The sequence below is a fragment of the Prionailurus bengalensis genome, chromosome C1 (genome assembly GCF_016509475.1).
Source record: "Prionailurus bengalensis isolate Pbe53 chromosome C1, Fcat_Pben_1.1_paternal_pri, whole genome shotgun sequence".
Taxonomy (NCBI): domain Eukaryota; kingdom Metazoa; phylum Chordata; class Mammalia; order Carnivora; family Felidae; genus Prionailurus; species Prionailurus bengalensis.
In genome coordinates this window covers 184733606-184753457 of record NC_057345.1, presented here as the reverse complement: position 1 = coordinate 184753457, position 19852 = coordinate 184733606, and the positions used below count along the sequence as shown (strand labels likewise).

General features: G+C 39.7%; 1 protein-coding gene and 1 non-coding gene across 3 annotated transcripts in view; one reads left to right on the top strand and one right to left on the bottom strand.

Annotated features, from left to right (window-relative positions):
• The window catches only part of HSPE1 (heat shock protein family E (Hsp10) member 1), a 44934-nt gene that overhangs the window by 21999 nt on the left and 3083 nt on the right, over positions 1–19852 (bottom strand). The window contains exons 1-2 of one of the 2 annotated variants that reach the window (XM_043577401.1): positions 7503–7726; positions 3780–3842 (exon numbers count right to left, since the gene is read on the bottom strand). In XM_043577401.1, coding sequence (XP_043433336.1) covers positions 3780–3842; positions 7503–7562 — 123 coding nt within the window. In that variant the 5' untranslated portion in view covers positions 7563–7726. Of the gene's footprint in view, positions 1–3779; positions 3843–7502; positions 7727–19852 lie in introns of those variants that run through there. The other variant, XM_043577403.1, reaches the window with a different exon arrangement.
• Positions 10040–10112, top strand: TRNAK-CUU. The gene has a single exon. It is a non-coding gene; the product is annotated as a tRNA-Lys (tRNA).

Sequence of the window (19852 nt, the reverse complement as noted above, 5' to 3'; positions counted from 1 at the left end):
AGAAATTATAAATATCTGGGTATAATTATAATAGGCCATTCTCCTCCTGAGTTCTTTGAAATATGTTTTGGCAGATGACAGCAAAAATATAACATTGACTAATGGGGTTTCCAATGTATATAAATGTAATATTGACAGGAAAAGCATAAAGGGATAATGGGATCCATAGGATGATAGTTTCTACATTATATATTTCAAATATATTATACAGAGGCACCTGGGTGGCTCAGTTGGTTGGGTGTCTGACTTGTGATCTTGTGGTCAAGGGACCAAGCCCTGTAGCAGACTCTGTGCTGAGCATGGAGCCTGCCTGGGATTCTCTCTCCCTCTCTCTCAAAATAAATAAACTTAAAAAAATATATTACATAAAGAGACAGACAAAATTAGAATTAAAATAGAACACTAAAAATGTTCAATCTGTAAAAAGGCAGAAAAGAGGAAACGAACAACAACAACAAAAAACCCAGAGGGAACAACCTAGATGGTAGACCGAAATGTAAACATATCTACCAATAACTAAATTAATATTAAATGGCCTAAATACACCCATTAAAAGACACACACTATCACACACACACAAAAAAAAAAACAAGAAAAGATAACCCAACCATACACCGTCTACAAGAAACTTACTTCAAATATAGGTAGATTAAAAGTAAAAGGATGGAAAAAGATATACCATACAAACATCAATCAAGAGGAAGCTGCAAGGAATGAAAGGTGGTTCAGTATTAATTAAAAAAACAGGGTGTCTGGCAGGCTCAGTTGGGAAGCATGTTGAACTCAACACTCCCCAATTTCAAAACTTACTACAAAGCTATAGTAATCAAAACAATGTAGTATTGGTATAAGGGTACACATACAGACCAATGGAACTGAATGAGCCCAAAGAAATAATCCTTACACATATAGTCACATAATTTTTGACAAGTGTGCCAAGACCATTCAATGAGGATAGCCATTTAAACCATTTTTAAGTGTATAGTTCAGTGGCATTAATTACATTCACAACGTTGTGCAACCAAAGAAAAGACCCAATGGCTTCAGTGGTGAATTTTACCAAACATTTCAAGAATACCAATGCTGGGATGCCTGGATGGCTCAGTCGGTTAAGTATCCAACTTCTGCTCAGGTCATGATCTCATGGTTCATGAGTTTGAGGCTCACGTCGGGCTCTCTGCTGTCAGCAGAGCCTGCTTCGGATCCTCTGTCCCCCTCTCTCCCTGCCCCTCCCCTGCTAGCACTCTCTCCTTCTCTCTAAAAATAAAGATAGATTAAAAAATAATAACAAAAAAAAAAATAAAGAACACCAATCCTCTTAAAGCTCTTCTAAAAAATCAAAGAGGAGGGAATACTTCCTAACTCATTCTATGATGTCAGCATTGCCTGACACCAAAGTCAAACAAAGACACGTGAGGAAAACTAGAAACCAGTATCCCTTATGAATACTGACACAAAAAATCCTGGCAAGCCAAATTCAACAGCAAATTAAGAGAATTGTAGATCATTATCAAGGGGGATTTATTTCTAGAATGCAAGGATGGTTCAAGATACAAAAACTGATATATATGCCTCATTAACAAAATGAAGGGGGAAAAAAATCACATGTTCATCTGAATTGGTATATTTGACAAAATTCAACACATTTTAGGTCAAAAACAGTCAACAAACTACAAACAGAAGGAAACCAGTAACATAATAACATAATCAAGGTCACGTATGAAAAACCCACAGTGCACCTCATACTCAATGTGAAAGACTGATAGCTTTCCTCTTAAGATCAAGAACAAGATGCCTCTTTTGCCACTTCTATTCAAAGGAGTATTAGCAGTTTTAGCCAGAGCAATTAGGTAAGAAAAATAAATAAAAGGCAACCAGATTAGAAAGGAAGAAGTCAAATTGTTTACAGATGACATGTTCTCAATATGTACCTAAAGATTACACACACACACACAAAAAGTTCCAACTAATAAATTCAACAAAGTAGCAGCACACAACCTCTACTTTTAAAGGGAGATGGCTCAGGTCATGATCTCACAGTTCAAGCCCCACACTGGGTTCCATGCTGACAGTGCAGAGCCTGCTTGGGATTCTCTCTCTCACTCTTACCCCTCCCTGGCTCACTCTTTCTGTCTCTCAAAAATAAATAACAAACTTAAAAAAAAATTTTTAAGGGAGAAATATCCACACACTTTTCCTGTAATTTTTCCCAATTTCCAGGCATAGAACTCTAGGTTTATATTTCTGTGTCTTCCACAAGGCCTGTCTCATTGCCCAATAAATATTTGCTGATTGAACAATACATTCTTTAAAGGCAATGAACAAATAAAGCCATTCATTCATGAATATTCTTCCATTTCCTGTGCTAAATATTATACTGAGTCCATTCGAAAGGTTTTCAGTATTTCTGTTAATATCATGAATTGGTTTTTATGCTCAAAGAATTCAACTGTATTTCTGTTTGATTTCCCAGAATCTTCAAATAACACAATAAATCCAAACAACTTCTACTTCTATTATCTCACTATCAAGATAAAGCCAAGCCTTTCTTTATTACATATTTTTCCTTTAAATATGTTAGTTAACCAGGGCCCCTGGGTGGCTCAGTTGGTTAAGCGTCTGACTCTTCACTTACACCTGACTCTTGACTTCGGCTCAGGTCACGATTTCACTTTGAGTTGTGAGTTTGAGCTTTACATCAGGCTCTGTGCTGACAGTGTGGAGCCTGCTTGGGATTCTCTCTCTACCCACCCCCCCCACCCCCGCCCCTCCCTTGCTGGCACACGTGCTCTCTCCCAAAATAAATAAATAAACTTAAGAAAAAATGTTACTTAACCAATGCCAAATCCAACTTACTAGTCCAACTGGTTAACCAATTCTTAGTCTAATTTTACTCATCTTTTTGTTAACCTCTTAATGCAACTTTTAATAATTGGCTATAGCAAGTATTTCTTTCCTAGATTCTAGATTTTACTCATTTTGGAAGAACTATTACATTTTTTTTAAACCCAATGTAGGGTGATTCTCAATAAGAACGTTTAAGAATCCCCTGAGGGGCTTTTCAACCCACATAAGTTACAGAAGTCCATCTCCATGATAATCACTGCCTTAGTGAACTACTTAATAGTGGCAATAACCTAAAAGGAGGCATCTTAGCCCTCAAATGTATTAGAGAGCACAAACATTAAGAGCTAATGGCAACTAAAATTTAAATGTAAATTTAGGGGTGCCTGGGTGGCTCAGTCTGTTAAGCATCCAACTTGTGATTTCAGCTCAGGTCGTGATCTCACAGTCGGGCTCTGCACTGACAGCATCAAGCCTGCTTGGGGTTCTCGTTCTCTCTCTCTCTCCCCCCCCCCACCTCTCTGCCCCTCTCCTACTTGCACTTACACTCTCTCTCAAAATAAACTTCAAAATAATTTTTAAAAATGTAAGTTTAGATACATGTTCTCAAGTTTCAGTAACCACGTATGCTCTTTCTTCCTACTTAATTATGTTATTCTAATTTAGCATTCAATTAACTTTGAATTAAATTCACTCTAAAGTAAAATTTGGTACCCTAATTTGGCACATATTAATAGATATTAAAATGTACTTAAGCTTCAGTATAGCTTACTATGCCATCTTAAAACAAAATGAAAGACTGATAAAAGTTTTAAACAGGCATCCTGTTATTTCCATGGATTCTGACTTATGCTAAAAGACATAGGAATATTTAACTACTCCAAGGGAGGCAAAATGCTCAGGTTACTGGAGTTGCAAAAAACTATTGTTATTACCTGCTGAACAGCTAGTGTACTGTCCATTTCATCAAAGGATTCATCAGGCCAATTATAGAAATCCTATAAAAAAAAATTCATGGTTAAAGCACATACAAAGTTACAAAGAGGCAACATTATTTTCATTAACTTTAATTCTTAATAAAGTTATACTGGAAGAAGAAAGCTCTCATACTATAAACAACATGATTATCAGTGAGTAAGCCAAAGGAACTTTAAAATGAACACCAAGATTTTATTTAACTGAACTACAAGTTAAAATTTTCAACCATAAATCCCTAAACTTTTCATGGATTACCTGAGGAGATAAATCTATCACTTTTTTGTTTATGGTGGTTAAATATCTCTCAAAAAGTTAAGTTGAAAAAAAATCTCCAAGCACTGATTCAGTTTTTACCTAAAGAGAATAGTTTGTGATGGTGGTGGCAGTGGTGGTGGTGCTAGTAGTTATTGTCCACAAGTACTATTTTAGAGAGACATAAATTATTATTCCAATTCCAAACAGTGTTTTAAATTTCTAAATCAAAATATGAGCTCCGCTAAAAAGTAGTCAACCAGTCTTCATTAAGGGCAATTGGTACTTTTGTGGATCACCTTATACCAGTTCTGAAATTCTCTATAAATAGTCCAGTACACAGACATTCCCCTAAGTATTTAAGAATCTTCCCATCTGACTGATTTTTTTCAGCAAAGTCTACCTATGTATCCTTAGCAGGCAGCACAACATATAGTAGTTGCTTGATAAATGACTCTGGGGTAAAACTGAGGGAAACAGGAGTAGTGAACCAGTGATATATAACCCTGTATCAATCAACATGGGTAAGTCTCCAAACACTTTAAGCAAAAGCTGGAGCAAATGACAAATTCAGTGTACGATACCACATGAATAAAAATTTAAGAAAGTGCAAAGCATACCTCTGGAGACAATGCATACATAGTAAAAGTATGCAGCAAAGCAATGATAATCACTATCATTTGGTTGGAAGAAGTGAGTAGAAGACAGAAGAATGTGATAAAGAGGGATTTATCTATATTAGTAACATCTTAGTTATCAGAGTAGATGATAGGTATACCTTAAGTGTCTTAAACTTTTCACATTTTTTTATAGTTGCCCTATATGAATGAAAATGAACTAACTTATTTTAATATGTCAGGAGGGGCACCTGGGTAGCTCAGTCAATTATGCATTCCACTCTTGATTTGGGGCCAGGTCATGATCCCATGGTTCCTGAAACTGAGCCCTTTGCTAAGCTCTGCGCTCACAGCTCGGAACCTGCTTGGGATTCTCTCTCTTCCTCTGTCTCTCTCTCTCTGCCCCTCCTCTGCTTGAGTTCACTTGCTCTTTCTCTCATATTATTTAATGTTATTTAATATGCTCTCATGTTATTTAATAGGTAGATCAAGAAATAAAAATAACTTTCTAGAAATTGTTCCACGATGTTTTTTTCTAGATAGCATGTAGTTTTTTAAATTCTTTCCATGTAATTTATACTGAAAATGTTTTCCATCAATATGCTTTGACTATTCTTCCCTTTAAAAAAATTAAGGTAGTTTGTAAAATATTTTGTTTTAAAAATATTAAAACACACATATAGGAATATACAGAAAAGATATAAAAGTGTTAGCTGGTAACCAAATGTTTTGTCTCATCATAACTGTCATATGCTTTAAACACTTACAAAAGGAACCAAAAATTGGCTTAATGAACATTCTCATGCATTTCATGAAATAAACATTTACTGAAAACCAACTATGTGCCTATATCCCAATCTAGCCAATTAAAAAAAAAATAGGAAAAAAATAAGTAGACACCTCACCTACTCTATTATAGTTCTAAATAAATAATTTAGAATAGATCTATTTCACTGAAGGAAATCAATGTGACAGATAAGAAATAGGAAAGAATGCTGCTTAAGCAGTCTTCTTTTTTTAATCCTTACCTTTTCTGTGACATTTTATTTAACAACCTTGATCTATGACAATGCGGGGAAAAAAGCAAAGGAGAATTCTTATATGTTACTTACTCATAACATAGGAAACAGATGCTACAATATTAACTTAAAATATATTCTTTCTAACCTTTCAAAATTAAGAACTGAGTAAATAAAAATGGATGGCGCTTCTCAGAATGTGAGAACACGAGTCCACCTCAATATAAAAATATAAAAGCTGATCACTTAAGAGAAGAATCAGAAACAATGTTCCTACAGAATAAGAGGTAAAAGTTTCTGAGAAAAAGAGCATTTATAAAGAAAGTCTGGAAAAAGTAAAAAGCAAGCATATATAATATTGGGGTGCTGGGTGGCTCAGTCGGTTAAGCGTCTGGCTTCAGCTCAGGCATGATCTCACAGTTCATGAGTTTGAACCCCAAGTCAGGCTCTGTGCTGACAGCTGACAGCCTGGAGCCCACTGGAGTCTGTGTCTCCCTCTCTCTGCTCCTCTCCCCCTCCCCTCTTTTATGCGCTCGCTCACTCTCTCTCTCAAAAATAAACACTAAAAAAATAATTAAAGAAACCATATACAATATGTAAAAAAACAATATGACATGCCCACAAAACTGCCAAAAGTAACTGACAGCTAAATGTGACTCTATAGTAAGACTTTTAAACTAAACTCTCCAAAATTCTGTACTAAAAGCAACTTGATGAATAAACAAGGTCACCAATGAGCCAGAGACTATGTAACCTTGAGCAAATGCAGTCAATCCTCTGGGCTTCAGTTTCCCTGTCTGTAACATGGATCTGGGAAGTGTCTGGATATAAAAGATACTTTGAAAGGACTTCTTTTCCAAAATTCTGTGCAGTATATTAAAATATTTTCTCTGGCATATGGTCAGAGCTCCATGTTTTTTTTCCAGTTTGTTTTCCCCACTTATATCACTTTTTCTTTAAAATTACATTTTAACACATCTCTTCTGATTTTAGAGCACCTATTCAACAGCTGGTGGATTAAGCACATCAAATCTAAATGTCTATTTGAATATTTTCTTAGAATGTGAGGCATCCGCCTTTTGAAAATCCCCCAGAACCAATACCTAAAGGAACACAAACTCACCCCCGATACTGCCTACTAAAAGTTGATAAAACTATTATCAGTTTATTCCCAAACTATGCCTCACACGTAATAACAAGGAATGACATCTAACAAGAGCAACCTGATGATGAAACTTGTTGGGCCAGAGAAAAGCTGCAGCGAGAAATGGTCAAAGGCAAACCGCAGGAGGATAATCGCCACCAGGATCCGGCTAGACAAGCTTGCAGGCAGAAGCCGGGCAGGCACGTCACAAGCCAGGTAGGAACCGGAAGCCAGAACAAGGTTGGCTGTTTACACCCCCTCCCGCCGTGGCGGCACCGACCCTCCCAAAACCCCAGGGTCTCCACCTGGCCGGCCGCGCCCCTCGGACGAGTCAGAATTCAGGGGAGAGACGAGAACAAGTAGTCGCTGCCGACGGGCTCGCACACCGGGGTCCCGGCGGTCACCGCCCGAGGCTCGCACCCAGCCCCTCAGGCCCACCCTCAAGTCAGGGCTCGGCAGGCCTCGCGAGGGGCCGCCGCCTCAGCTAGACCCAGGGGTTGCGGCTCCGGAAGAGCAGGCCGGGCACGGGTGCCCCCTGCCCGCCAGCTTACCGCCCCGGCCCAATCTTTTTTCGGGGGCGGCCAGCTTCCAGATGCGGCGCGGCTCGCCACCGAGAGTCCCCACGCAGAAAAGGAGCAGAGATGGTACCTGCGCCTTGGTGCCCGGCCTGTTCCGCCTCAGCACTGCCGTCCCCTCCGCCATGACCATAGTGCCAAAGTCTAGGCGGCTGGAGTCGGTACCCGGATGTAAGGGAAGGCTGCCTGCGCCGGGGCGGGCGGGGGGAGTCGGGGGGCGGGACGGGGTGGAGCGGAGCTCTGGGTCCGGGCGCCAGGGAGGGGCGGCAACTGAAGGATCAGCCGTGGCCCGCGCGGAGCAGGGCGGGAGGACGGAAAAGAGTACCGGAAAGGAACAGCTGGCGGAGGGAGGGACACGAGAGAAGGAACAGCCGACGACTCGCAAGTCTCGGCGTGGAGGAAGGGACAAACATGGCAGCGAGGACGAGGACTGGCTTTGGGAAAGTCCGCAGGCCCCCACCGAAGCCCGCTTCGGAGTGAGCAAGAGCGTAACACATTGCTGCATCTCCCTGGGTTTAGGTTAGTTACACTCAACGGATAGAGCTTGCACAATGGTGACCGTTTCAGTAAACCTCTGTCCTAGCAGATACCCAGAGAAGCATAATTGTGTCCCGAAATCCTCATAGACAAGCAAAGTGGAAAAACAGGCCAGCAGTCGGAAAATTCCACAGACCCCCGCATGAAACCGACCCAATCTGAAATAAGACTAGGGCTTAGATTGTCAAATGGTATTTCCGCCATCCTCTGACTTAAAAGCCAAGGACCTTTTCAATGACAAATTTGTGAAGATAAAAGACTGAGACACTAATTATCTGAGAATGGACATCTGGTACACAAAATTAACTCGTAGTTTTTGCAAGTCAGAAGCAGGAGGAGGAAATGATGCCCCTTGACAGATGGTGGGAGTTGTACATCTTTACAGGATTCTAAATTTCCTTTGTTGCAAGTTTTAAGTGTTCTCTTACGTTATGAAATCATGGCAGTTTTGGCAAACTTTTGTTTCCTGTTTAGAAACGTTAAATATTTGATCTGGGTTGAGGGGGGCCATAGGATACCAGATAGAAAGCCAGCTCAAAGGGTGAAAACTGCATATGCTAGGGTGATTTTCAAGAGAATAAAACATCAGATATCCCATCAAATACACTTAAAAGTGTATCAGGAATGCTGAGAGGAGAACTATGTCCCAGCCTCCAAAAATGGAAGAGTGTAAGAGAGGTTGGTTAAATTGAGTAGGAGCAAAGTTGAGTAATTAGCAGTGACTTGAACTTGGCTCAAAGGGGCCTGAGAGCAGGAAGTTGGTTCGTCTTTAAGATTCATTCATTTTGAAAGATGTATAGACTGGTAACTTTTCCAGAACAAGGAACTTAATTCCATCACTACTTCCTAGGATATCAAAAGATTTATTCATTCAACAAATATTTATTAAGCCCCACAATGTGTTCAGCACTGAGGTACAAGTATGAAAAGGCCCAATCTTTAACCATGAATTGCTTAGAGTGTAGCAGTGGAGAAAGACGTGCAATCACCAGTTCTCTTACTAAATACAGTGAGAATCTTGGACAAGTGGCACCGAAATTGTTGCCTCCCAAATAAAGACATGGGGTGGATCTGGGGAGAGCAGAGTGCTAGGTAGGACTATATATCTTTAAACAACTCTACCTCACTTACTCCAAGGATTAAAGTTAAAATTTCCCAGATTGTGTGGTTATGTCCCTGAATTGTAAATAACAGTTACCTACAATTGAAGGGGCTCATCCTAATGTTCTCTTAAGTCCAGATTTGTTATATTGTTTCAGCTCATCTGAAAAAAAAACAAGAGAAAAAGTGAATAAGTAGAAATAAATTCAGAAACAGAATAGGCATTCATCTCTGAAAAATCCAGTAAAGTTGCATTATGATGTCGACTCTGGCCTTGTTTACAGGAAGAACCTTGTTCTTTAGGTTTGAAATGTTTCTAGCTCATAACCTTCACATGTATTTCTTCATCACTCTGCAGATTATGACCTCCAAACAAAACCACATATCTAAACAGTGTTATTTTGGTGAGTGGGGGAAGGGAGGGAAGAAGAAGAAAAGAGAGCATGATCAGTAATAACAATAACATGTAATACTGGGTTACTTGAATATTTCAGTTAAAGGAGGAATAGTCTTTTGTTTTTTAATTTTTTTTAACATTTATTTATTCTTGAGAGAGAGACAGTGTGAGCAGGGGAGGGGCAGAGAGAGAGGGAGACACAGAATCTGAAGCAGGCTCCAGGCTCTGAGCAGTCTGTACAGAGCCTGACTTGGGGCTCGAACTAATGAACCGGGAGATCATGACCTGAGCTGAAGTCAGACGATTAACCAACTGAACCAACCAGGTGCCCCAGGAACAATCTTTTTTAAGATAAAATGGAAAAGATGGGGCTGGGATTCAGAAAATCGAGATTCTCTTGCCTGTTGACTATAAGACTTTGAACTATCAAATAAGAATCTAGGGTAAGTGGCACCCAAACTGTTTCTTCCCTAAGAGAGACATTTCCTTATTTGTACTGAAAATAGTACACAGCAGTTCTTTCTCTCTACCTCATAGATGATGAAAGCAAGTATAAAAGTAAATATTCATGGAGCACCTGGCTGGCTCAGTTGGTAGAGCATGTGACTCTTGATCTCAAGGTTGTGAGTTCAAACCCCACGTTGGGTGTAGAGATGACTTAAAAATACAATCTTAAAAAAAATAGTAAATATTCCTTGACTTTTATTAAAGTTTTAAAAGAAAATATTTTAGAAATCCAAAGTATCATGAACAATTTCAAAAATATCTAACCTGTATGAAATTCTCTTGAGCAAATGCTGAGAAACATGAATAAGATGTATAAGCTACTTTCCTCAAAGAGCTTAAAAATGAATGGGGAAAGGTGATATATAGATTACTACAAAGCAAAATGTCTAAAGTCTGTTGCTTGCTGTCCATTCTTCACACATGTTCTTTGCAAAACATAGTTTGATCTTGCTCAGTATCCATCTCTTCCCATATGACTAGAGAAAGGTAAACCCACCTCTAGCTGACATTTAAGTCCCTATTGGCCTAAGCCAATGTTTAGTTAAAGGGTAAGCATCTGACTCAATTTTAGCCTTAAGAGATATAAAAGGATATCTAATGGAGGACTTTGGGGAAAGGTTTCTTCTTGAGGAGATACCAAAAGAGATGGTTGAGATGGTCCCTTTTTTCTTCCCATGAATATTGCCAAGTTTGGGACTGCACCTACCACGTTGACTTGAAGGAAGCCAGCCTAAGAGCAAAGCTGACACACTGAATGATGCATGAAGTAGTCAAAATGTACCCTAAAGCATGGGTATTAAAGCATGCAGATTTCATTCCAGGCCAAGCAAAGATGAAGCAGCAGAGAAACATGGGGTTATATGTTCATAGTTGAACAAATTAGTGCCTACATATGGTTTTATACATTTTCTTTCCTTTTTTTATATTTATGTTTGGAAAGAGAGAGACAGAGTGCGAGCAGAGGAAGGGCAGAGAGAGGGATATACAGAATCGGAAGCAGGCTCCAGGCTCTGAGCTGTCGGCACAGAGCCCACTGCAGGGCTTGAACTCACAAACTGTGAGATCATGACCTGAGCCGAAGTTGGATGCTTAACCGACTGAGCCACCCAGGCACCTCCATAAATTTTTCAATGTATTAAAAACAGTTCAAACTTAGACACTTTGACTACAGATGAATAAGATACCAAACTCCTATGGCACTTCACTTTTCTCTCTAGAATTCTAGGATATTTGATCAAATTGGCGATTGTGGGGGCGCCTGGGTGGCGCAGTCGGTTGAGCGTCCGACTTCAGCCAGGTCACGATCTTGCGGTCCGTGAGTTCGAGCCCCGCGTCGGGCTCTGGGCTGATGGCTCGGAGCCTGGAGCCTGTTTCCAATTCTGTGTCTCCCTCTCTCTCTGCCCCTCCCCCATTCATGCTCTGTCTCTCTCTGTCCCAAAAATAAATAAACGTTGAAAAAAACATGAAAAAAAAAATTGGCGATTGTGGTAGCCAGCTGCCAAGATAGCCCCCCAATGATTATTAAATCCCTTATGTACGCTTTTAATAGGTAAACTTTATTTTTATTTTTTCAAGTTTGTTGATTTATTTTGAAAGAGAGAGCTCACAAGTGGGGAGGGACAGAGAGAGGGAGAGAATCGCAAGCTGGCTCCACTCTCAGTGTGGAGCCTGATGTGGGGCTCGATCCCACAACCATGAGATCATGACCTGAACAAAATCAAGTCTGTTGCTTAACCAACTGAGCCTCCCAGGCACCCCAAACTTTATTTATTTCGAGAGAGAGAGCCAGCGCAAGTGGGGGAGGGGGTGAGAGGGAGAGAGAGAATCCCAAGCAGGCTCCGCAATGTCAGCACAGACCCCAATGTGGGGCTCGAACCCGTGAACTGTGAGATCATGACCTGAGCTGAAATTAGGAGTGGGACACTTAACCAACTGAGCCACCCGGGCACCCCTGTACACTTCTTGTTTATTTTTTTAGTAAACTCTATATCCAATGTGTAACTCTTAACTCATGACCCTGAGATCAAGAGTTACATGCTTTCCCAATGGAGCCAGCCAGTTGCCTCCCTGGTATGTACATTTTTGTGTGGATCTCTTTCATACTAAATTGGGCTGGCCTGTATAATAAGATACTGTGAAAATGATGTGTGACTTCTGATGTTAGGTCATAAAAGACATTGTGGCTTCTGCTTTGCTCTCTTAACTCACCTGCCCAGTGTGAGAAAGCTGCCATGTGTGAAGCAGTTAAGTAGCCTTATGAAGGGTCCTGGTGCAGAACTGAGGTTCCCACCAAAATCAGGCATCAGCTTGCTAGAGTGAACCAACCATCTTGGAAGAATAGCCTCGAGGCCCAGACAAGTCTTTGGATGATGGCAGAGATACCCCCCACCAACTAGGACCACCCAAATAAGATGCTCCCAAATTTCTGACCTATGAATACTATGTGAGATGTTTATTGTTGTATTAAGCCAGTAAATTTGGGGTGATTTGTTATGCAGCAATAGGTAATTAATACAGTAATTCCTAAACTTTGAGGAAGAGAAAATATGATCAGAAGAGACTAGTCACAACAGACTATTATCCTTTCCTCTTTTCAATAGGTCACCTAATGTCTTTCATGAATTTAGCAGCACTTCCTATCTTTATTTTCTCAATGACACTAATCTCTAATATTTGCAGGGGCACCTGGCTGGCTCAGTTGGTAGAGCATGTGACTCTGGATCTCAGAGTTGTGAGTTTAAACCCCACGTTAAGGGTAGAGTTTACTTTATCTATCTATCTATCTATCTATTTATTTATTATTTCTTAATGTTTATTTCCTTTTGAGAGAGAGAGAGAGAGCAGGGGAGGGGCAGAGAGAGAGGGAGACACAGAATCTGAAGCAGGCTCCAGGCTCCAAGTTGTCAGGACAGATTCCAATACAGGGCTCGAACCCACAAACCATGAGATCATGAACTAAGCTGAAGTTGGACGCTCAACCTACTGAGCCACCCAGGTGCCCCGAGTTTACTTCAAAAATAAATAAATAGGAATGCCTGGGTGGCTCAGTTGGTTAAGCATCCAACTCTTTTTTTTCAGCTGAGGCCATGATCTCATGGGTTTGAGCCCTGCATGGGGCTCTGTGCTGACAGCACGAAGCCTTCTTGGGATTCTCTCCCTCTCTCTCTCTGCCCCTTCCCTGTTTGTGCACACATGCATAGGTGTTCTCTGTCTCTCAAAATAAATAAACTTAAGAAAAAAATAAAATAAAAAATAAAATGAAATTATGCTATTAATTTAGTTGTTTATTTCTCCCTCCTGAATTGTATTCATTCCTGTATCTCCAGTAGTGCCTGGAACTTGTTCAACAAAATGAACAACTTAAAAGGAACAAACTGGCCTTTTTGAACTGACACTCAAGTCAGATAAGTAACCCATTGATGCTTTTTCCAAATCAAGTCTCTAGGCTAAATGATACGGAAAGACCATTTTGCAAGACTTGGGATAAATTTTAACATGTCTTAAAGAACTGGGCTTAATCTGTAAATTATGTTTTATAATAGGAAAATCTCCAGATTAAGCTAACATTGAAATTAAAACAAAAACTATAAAAGCACCTATGGAAGAACATGTAAGTATTGGAGAAGATTTTTCAGTTTGACATAATACCCAGAAGCCATGAATTCAGCAATACCAAAATGACTTCCTGCAAGTTCAAAAAACAATAACAAAATCAAAGCCAAAATTATAAAGAACCAATTTCACTAATAAATAAACATATCACACAAACCATAAAAGACCAGTCATCCATTAGAATGATGGGCAGAAGATATTAACAGTCAGTAGGCACTGTCAGTTAATGGTAAAGAAAATAAAGATGGCTGTCAAACACAAGATGCTCATCCTCATTCATAATGATAAAAGTAAAATTTTAAGAATGGCAAAATAAAACCTTTATAACATCCTGTATTATTGGGAGTGGGAAGAAATCAGTCTCATACATTGCTGTTAGGCTGTTAATTGATAGAACTTCTATGAGGGGCAACTTGGAGACATGCATGTGTATACACATATATGATCAAAATCCACATACCCTTTGACATAGCAATTACATGTCTAGGAATTTGTCTTAAAATATACTTGTTCACATGTGCAAAATAATATATGCAAAAATCTTATTCAGTGCAGAAGTGTTTCTAATAGCATAAGACTAGAATTTAAATATCCATCAGTGGAGGGGCACCTGGGTGGTTCAGTCAATTAAGCACCTGACTCTTGATTTCAGCTCAGGTCATGATCTCTTGATTCATGGGTTCGAGCCCTGTGTCAGGCTCTGTGATGACAGCACAGAGCTTGGGATTATGTCCCTTCTCTCACAAAAATAAACATTTATAAATAAATAAATATTCATCAGTGGAGAATGCTTAAATTATGGCTCATCCATATAATAGAACATTATATGGCTATAATGAGAATTTTAAGAAGCTCCTTATGTACTTTATAGATTAATTCCAATTTGTTAATACAAAAAAGGTGCCAAATGGTATACATGGAATGTTATTTCTTGAAAAAAAAATATTTCACATACATGACATGTATGTATGCATGTCCTTGCATACACACACACACACACACACACACACACACACACAATGTATACATAAAATATCCCTCAAAATATAAATCGTAACACTAGGTACCTCTAAGGATGGAACTGTGTGTCTGGGGGACAGGGAAGGGAAGGATATTTTTCACTGTGTATCTTTTCAGTGTATATCCTTTTGAATTTTTAACTACATGAATGTTATCTACTTTTAAATAATGTAAGAAAAAAAAAAGAGGCCTGACTCAAAATGTTAAGGAATGTCTGGTGCCCTCCTTTTACAATTAATTCTTAAACTAAGAGGAGCTATGTGATTTGTCATATGTCGCATAACTAGTATGTAAGCAACACAGGATCAGAGCTTAGATTTGATTAGGCTTTCTCTTTAAAGTTGCTTAATGGCAAAAGAAACCATGTAAACACTCTCCACATAAATAAATCAAAACATTAAAAACAAATTTTTTTTTTTTAATGGGGCACCTGGGTGGCTCAGTTTGTTAAGCGACTGACTTCAGCTCAGGTCATGATCTTAGGGTTCATGAGTTTGAGCCCCGCAAAGGGCTCTGTGCTGACAGCTCAGAGCCTGGAGCCTGCTTCCAATTCTGTGTCTCCCTCTCTCTCTGCACCTCCCCCACTCGCTTGCTCTCTCTCAAAGATAAACATTAAAAAAAAAAAATCTTTTTTAATCAGAAGTTCAAAACTCTATTTTGTTGTGGGTGCAGTGAAAACAGCAATTAACTTGCTGGAAGAGACATGATTTGGTATCACTCTGGAGAGCAATCTGGCAGTCCTTATCAAGAAGGTTAAAAGTGTTCATAACCAGTTTGTGCATTGTTGAAAGAGTACAGAGAAGACTTGTCTTATCAAATATCAAACTTGAATACAAAAGTTTGTTTATATTTATATTGAATACAATGTGGTAGAATAGAGAAATCAATGGGACAATCCTATAAAACCCAGGAATAGACTTAAAGATTTAATGTACCTCAAACTTCAAGGTGGGGAGTGGTGGTGGGTAAAAACAAATAATAAAGCTGAGACAAGCTAGTCATTACTTACAAAATAAAAGTCAGATACATAGACCCTACAGTAAATAAATTATGGATTAATTAAATGTTCAAAAGAAAAAACTATAAGAATGAGATTTGAGTAGCTACAAAAACCTGCACATCAAATTAGGACAAATATAACAAGTTAGTACCTCCAATATATAAAACCTTATGATCCATGTTGGTTGGTAGTAATGTAAAATGGTGCAGCCACTATGCAAAGCAGTATAGAAGTTCCTCAAAAAATTAACAACAGAGGGATGCCTGGGTGTCTCAGTCTGTTAAGCCGACTCTCGATTTGGGCTTAGGTCATGATCTCACAATTCATGAGTTCAACTGGGCTCTGCACAGACACTGCGGAGCCTGCTTGGAATTCTCTCTCAAAATGAATAAGCTTAAAAAAAAAAGATGCAGAGGTGGGTGCCTGGGTGGGTCAGTCAGCTAAGCATCCAACTCTTGATCTTAGCTCAGGTCATGGTCTCATGGTTTGTGAGATCAAGCCCCATGTTGGCCTCTGCGCTGACAGCATGGAGCTTGCTTGGGATTCTCTCTCCCTCTTCCTCTGTCCCTCCCCTGCTGGTACCCCTACCCTTCAAAAGAAATAAATAAATAAGCTTTAAAAAAATAGGGGGGCACCTGGCTGGCTCAGTCAGTAGAACATGTGACTCTTTTTTTTTTCCCTTTTTTTAATGTTTATTTTTGAGAGAGAGAGAGCAAGTGGGGAAGGGGCAGAGAGAGGGAGACACAGAATCTGAAACAGGCTCCAGGCTCTGAGCTGTCAGCACAGAGCACGATGTGGGGCTTGAACTCACGAACCATGAGATTATGACCTGAGTTGAAGTCGGATGCTTAACCAACTGAGCCACCCAGGCACCCCAAGGAACATGTGACTGTTGATCTTGGAGTTGTGAGTTGGAGCCCCGTGTTGGGTATAGAGATTACTTAAAAAAAAAAAAAAAAGTCTTTAAAAACAAATACTGTAGTCCTATCTAGCAATCCCACTTCTGTGTATTTGTCCAAAAGAATTGAAATCAGAATCTCTAAGAGATGGTAGCACTTCCATAATTGCAGCACGATTCACAAGAGCTAAGATGTGGAAACAACCTAAATGTTCATCCACTAGAAGAATGGATAAATATGGCATATAGATACAATGGGATATTATTCAGCTTTAAACAAGGAAATACTGCAATGTGACATGACTAAACCTTGAGGACATTATAAGTGAAATATTCAAACACACGACAAATACTACATGATTCCATTTATGACTTATCTAAAATAGTCACTCATAGAAGCAGAGTAGAATGGTGGTTGCCAAGAACTAGGGAGAGGAGGGAAATGGGGAACTGCTAATCAAGACATAATGATCCATATAAGCAAGACGAAAAAGTCCTAGAGATGTGATGTACAACCCTATGCCTATAATTAAAAATACTGTATTGTAAGTTAAAAATCTGTTAAGGTAAATCTCATGTTGTGTTCTTACATAAATAGAACAATAAAATAGAAATGAAATCTTATAACCTCAACTTTTTAAATAAAAATCTTTGTAAAACATACATTTTCTACCTAATAGGAGGGAAAACAATCTTAATGGTAATGCTCATACAACACAATAGTTCCCTGGGAATTTTATTATCAATTTCCCAAATTTTTTGTGGAGAATAGTATAAGCCATGCTTTTAAGTCAAACAAATCTGAGTTCAATCCCAAACTATGACTTAAAATTGGTGTCACCTGGAGCGCCTGGGTGGCTCAGCCGGTTAAGTGGCTGACTTCAGCTCAGGTCACGATCTAACGGTTCATGAGTTCAAGCCCTGCATTGGGCTCTGTGCTGACAGCTCAGGGCCCGGAGCCTGCTTCAGAATCTGTGTCTCCCTCTTACTCTGCCCCTCCCCTGCTCACACTGTCTCTCTCTCTCTAAAATAAATAAACATTAAAATTTTTTTTAAAAAATGGTGTCAACCTGAGCAAGTTATTCTTTCACCTATGAGGAAAGGAGTATCTGCCTCACAGGGCTGCTAGGATTACATGCAGTTAAACCAGATTATGTTAAATGCCTAGAACAGTGCCTGGAAATGCTCAAGAATAGCATTATCACAAAAATTCCCGTTGGAATTTTACCTACTTTAATTCTTCACTATTTTTGTTTGATCAAAGGGTAAATGACAACATATTATTGTGAAACACAGTTCCCCACCCTCAACACCATTATTTTCACCCCAAATTTCTCATGCCAAAATCCTTTTCCCTATTAATTCCCAATATAATCTCACAACCTAAAATTATTTTTTTTTTTAAAGCAATTCTGCTAGAGAAGCATTATGGGACTACTTCCAGGATACAAAAAAATTCCATCCTTCTAAATTAGGTTATAAATGGAGCCCTGAAATTTTTTTAAAAAATATTTTTTTGAGGGAGTGCGAGTGGGGGAAGGGGCAAAGAGAGAGGGAGACACAGAATCCGAAGCAGGCTCCAGGATCTAAGCTGTCAGCAGAGAGCCCGATGTGGGGCTTTTGAACTCAAGGACGGTGAGATCATGACCCGGGGCGAAGTCAGACACCTACTGACTGAGCCACCCGGGAGCCCCTATGGAGCCCTGAAACTTTAAATACACCAGGTAATTCTAAGAATGAACCAAGGTTTGGAAATTATCACCTTGGGATCTCAAAACTCATTCGCTTGGGTGTTCAAAAAACAGAATTGGGAAATGGTAAAGCCATGGCCTCTGGGCTGGATTCCTAACTCTACTATTTACCAGCCAGGTAGCCTTGAACAAGTTTCCTCATCTCCTCTGAGTCAGTTTTGTCATTGGTAAAACCAGGACATCTGTGCTCAACAAGGTTTTAAGAGCAAAGCACATTATCTAGCTGTGCCTAGGGCACAGTAGGACACTGATGACCCGCTCCGATACTGTAAATAGAGCTTTTAATCATAATTTTTATCTTAGTATGACAAAAATTAAGCCTTAGTATACCAATGACACTTACATTAATGTAAATATTCACATACTTGCCCGATGAGGACATGACCAAAAGTTGACACCATTATTGCATGCCATTTACAATTTCAGTCAGCTTTCAATTCCACAAGACAAATATAGGGCATATCTTTAAAACATGATCACTGGGGGGCGCCTGGGTGGCGCAGTCGGTTAAGCGTCCGACTTCAGCCAGGTCACGATCTCGCGGTCCGGGAGTTCGAGCCCCGCGTCGGGCTCTGGGCTGATGGCTCAGAGCGGGGAGCCTGCTTCCGATTCTGTGTCTCCCTCTCTGTCTGACCCTCCCCCGTTCATGCTCTGTCTCTCTCTGTCCCAAAAATAAATTTAAAAAAACATTGAAAAAAAAAAAAAACCCACGATCACTGGGATGCCAGGGTGGCTCAGTCGGTTGAGCGCCCAGCTTCGGCTCAGGTCATGATCTCACAGCTCATGAGTTCGAGCCCCGCTTGCGGGCTCTGTGCTGACAATTCAGAGCCTGGAGCCTGCTTCTACTTCTGTGTCTCCCTCTCTCTGCCCCCTAATCCACTCGCATTGTCTCTCTCAAAATTTAAAAAAAAAAAAAAATCACAGACTGATCTAGAAAATAAATTTGACCACCAAGAACAGCTGGTCTGAGAGGTAAAGTTTAGGAGTTGGTAATCAAGTTTGGGGTAGGACTGTTTGGGTTCCAATCTTAACCTTCCCTAGCTGCTACTACTAAAAAAAAAAAAAAAAAAAAAAATCAAGCTATTTGTTCAGCTGTTTCCTATTTGTTAAATTCAACAAATTATATACTAAATACCAATAATTAGCACTCAAGTACCACCCAACCCTGATACCACAGTGATTTATCAAGCAGAATTTAAATAATGTATGTCAAGTGCTTAATTATCCGACAAAAACAGCCACAGGTGAAGTTCCGGTCAGCAGCATCTGGAGATGGACTGATTATGTCCAAATCCTGGCTTTGCCACTTCCTACGGAGCGTGCTTGGTTATTACTTGACCTGTGTGCATGCGCCTTACCTTCCTCCAGATGCAGGATAGTACCTAGCTCACAGCATTGTTGAAAGATCACACCAATTGATACACACCAAGTACCCACAACAGTAGCCAGTACCCAGAAAAATGCTCCTGACACTATCACACAGCTTGGCTATAAACACTATCACACAGCACCTGACACATAAAAAGCACTCAATCAACGGTAGCCATAAAACCTTGCCATGGACTTTTTTCAAAGCAAATAATAGTACAAAGTTTTAAAA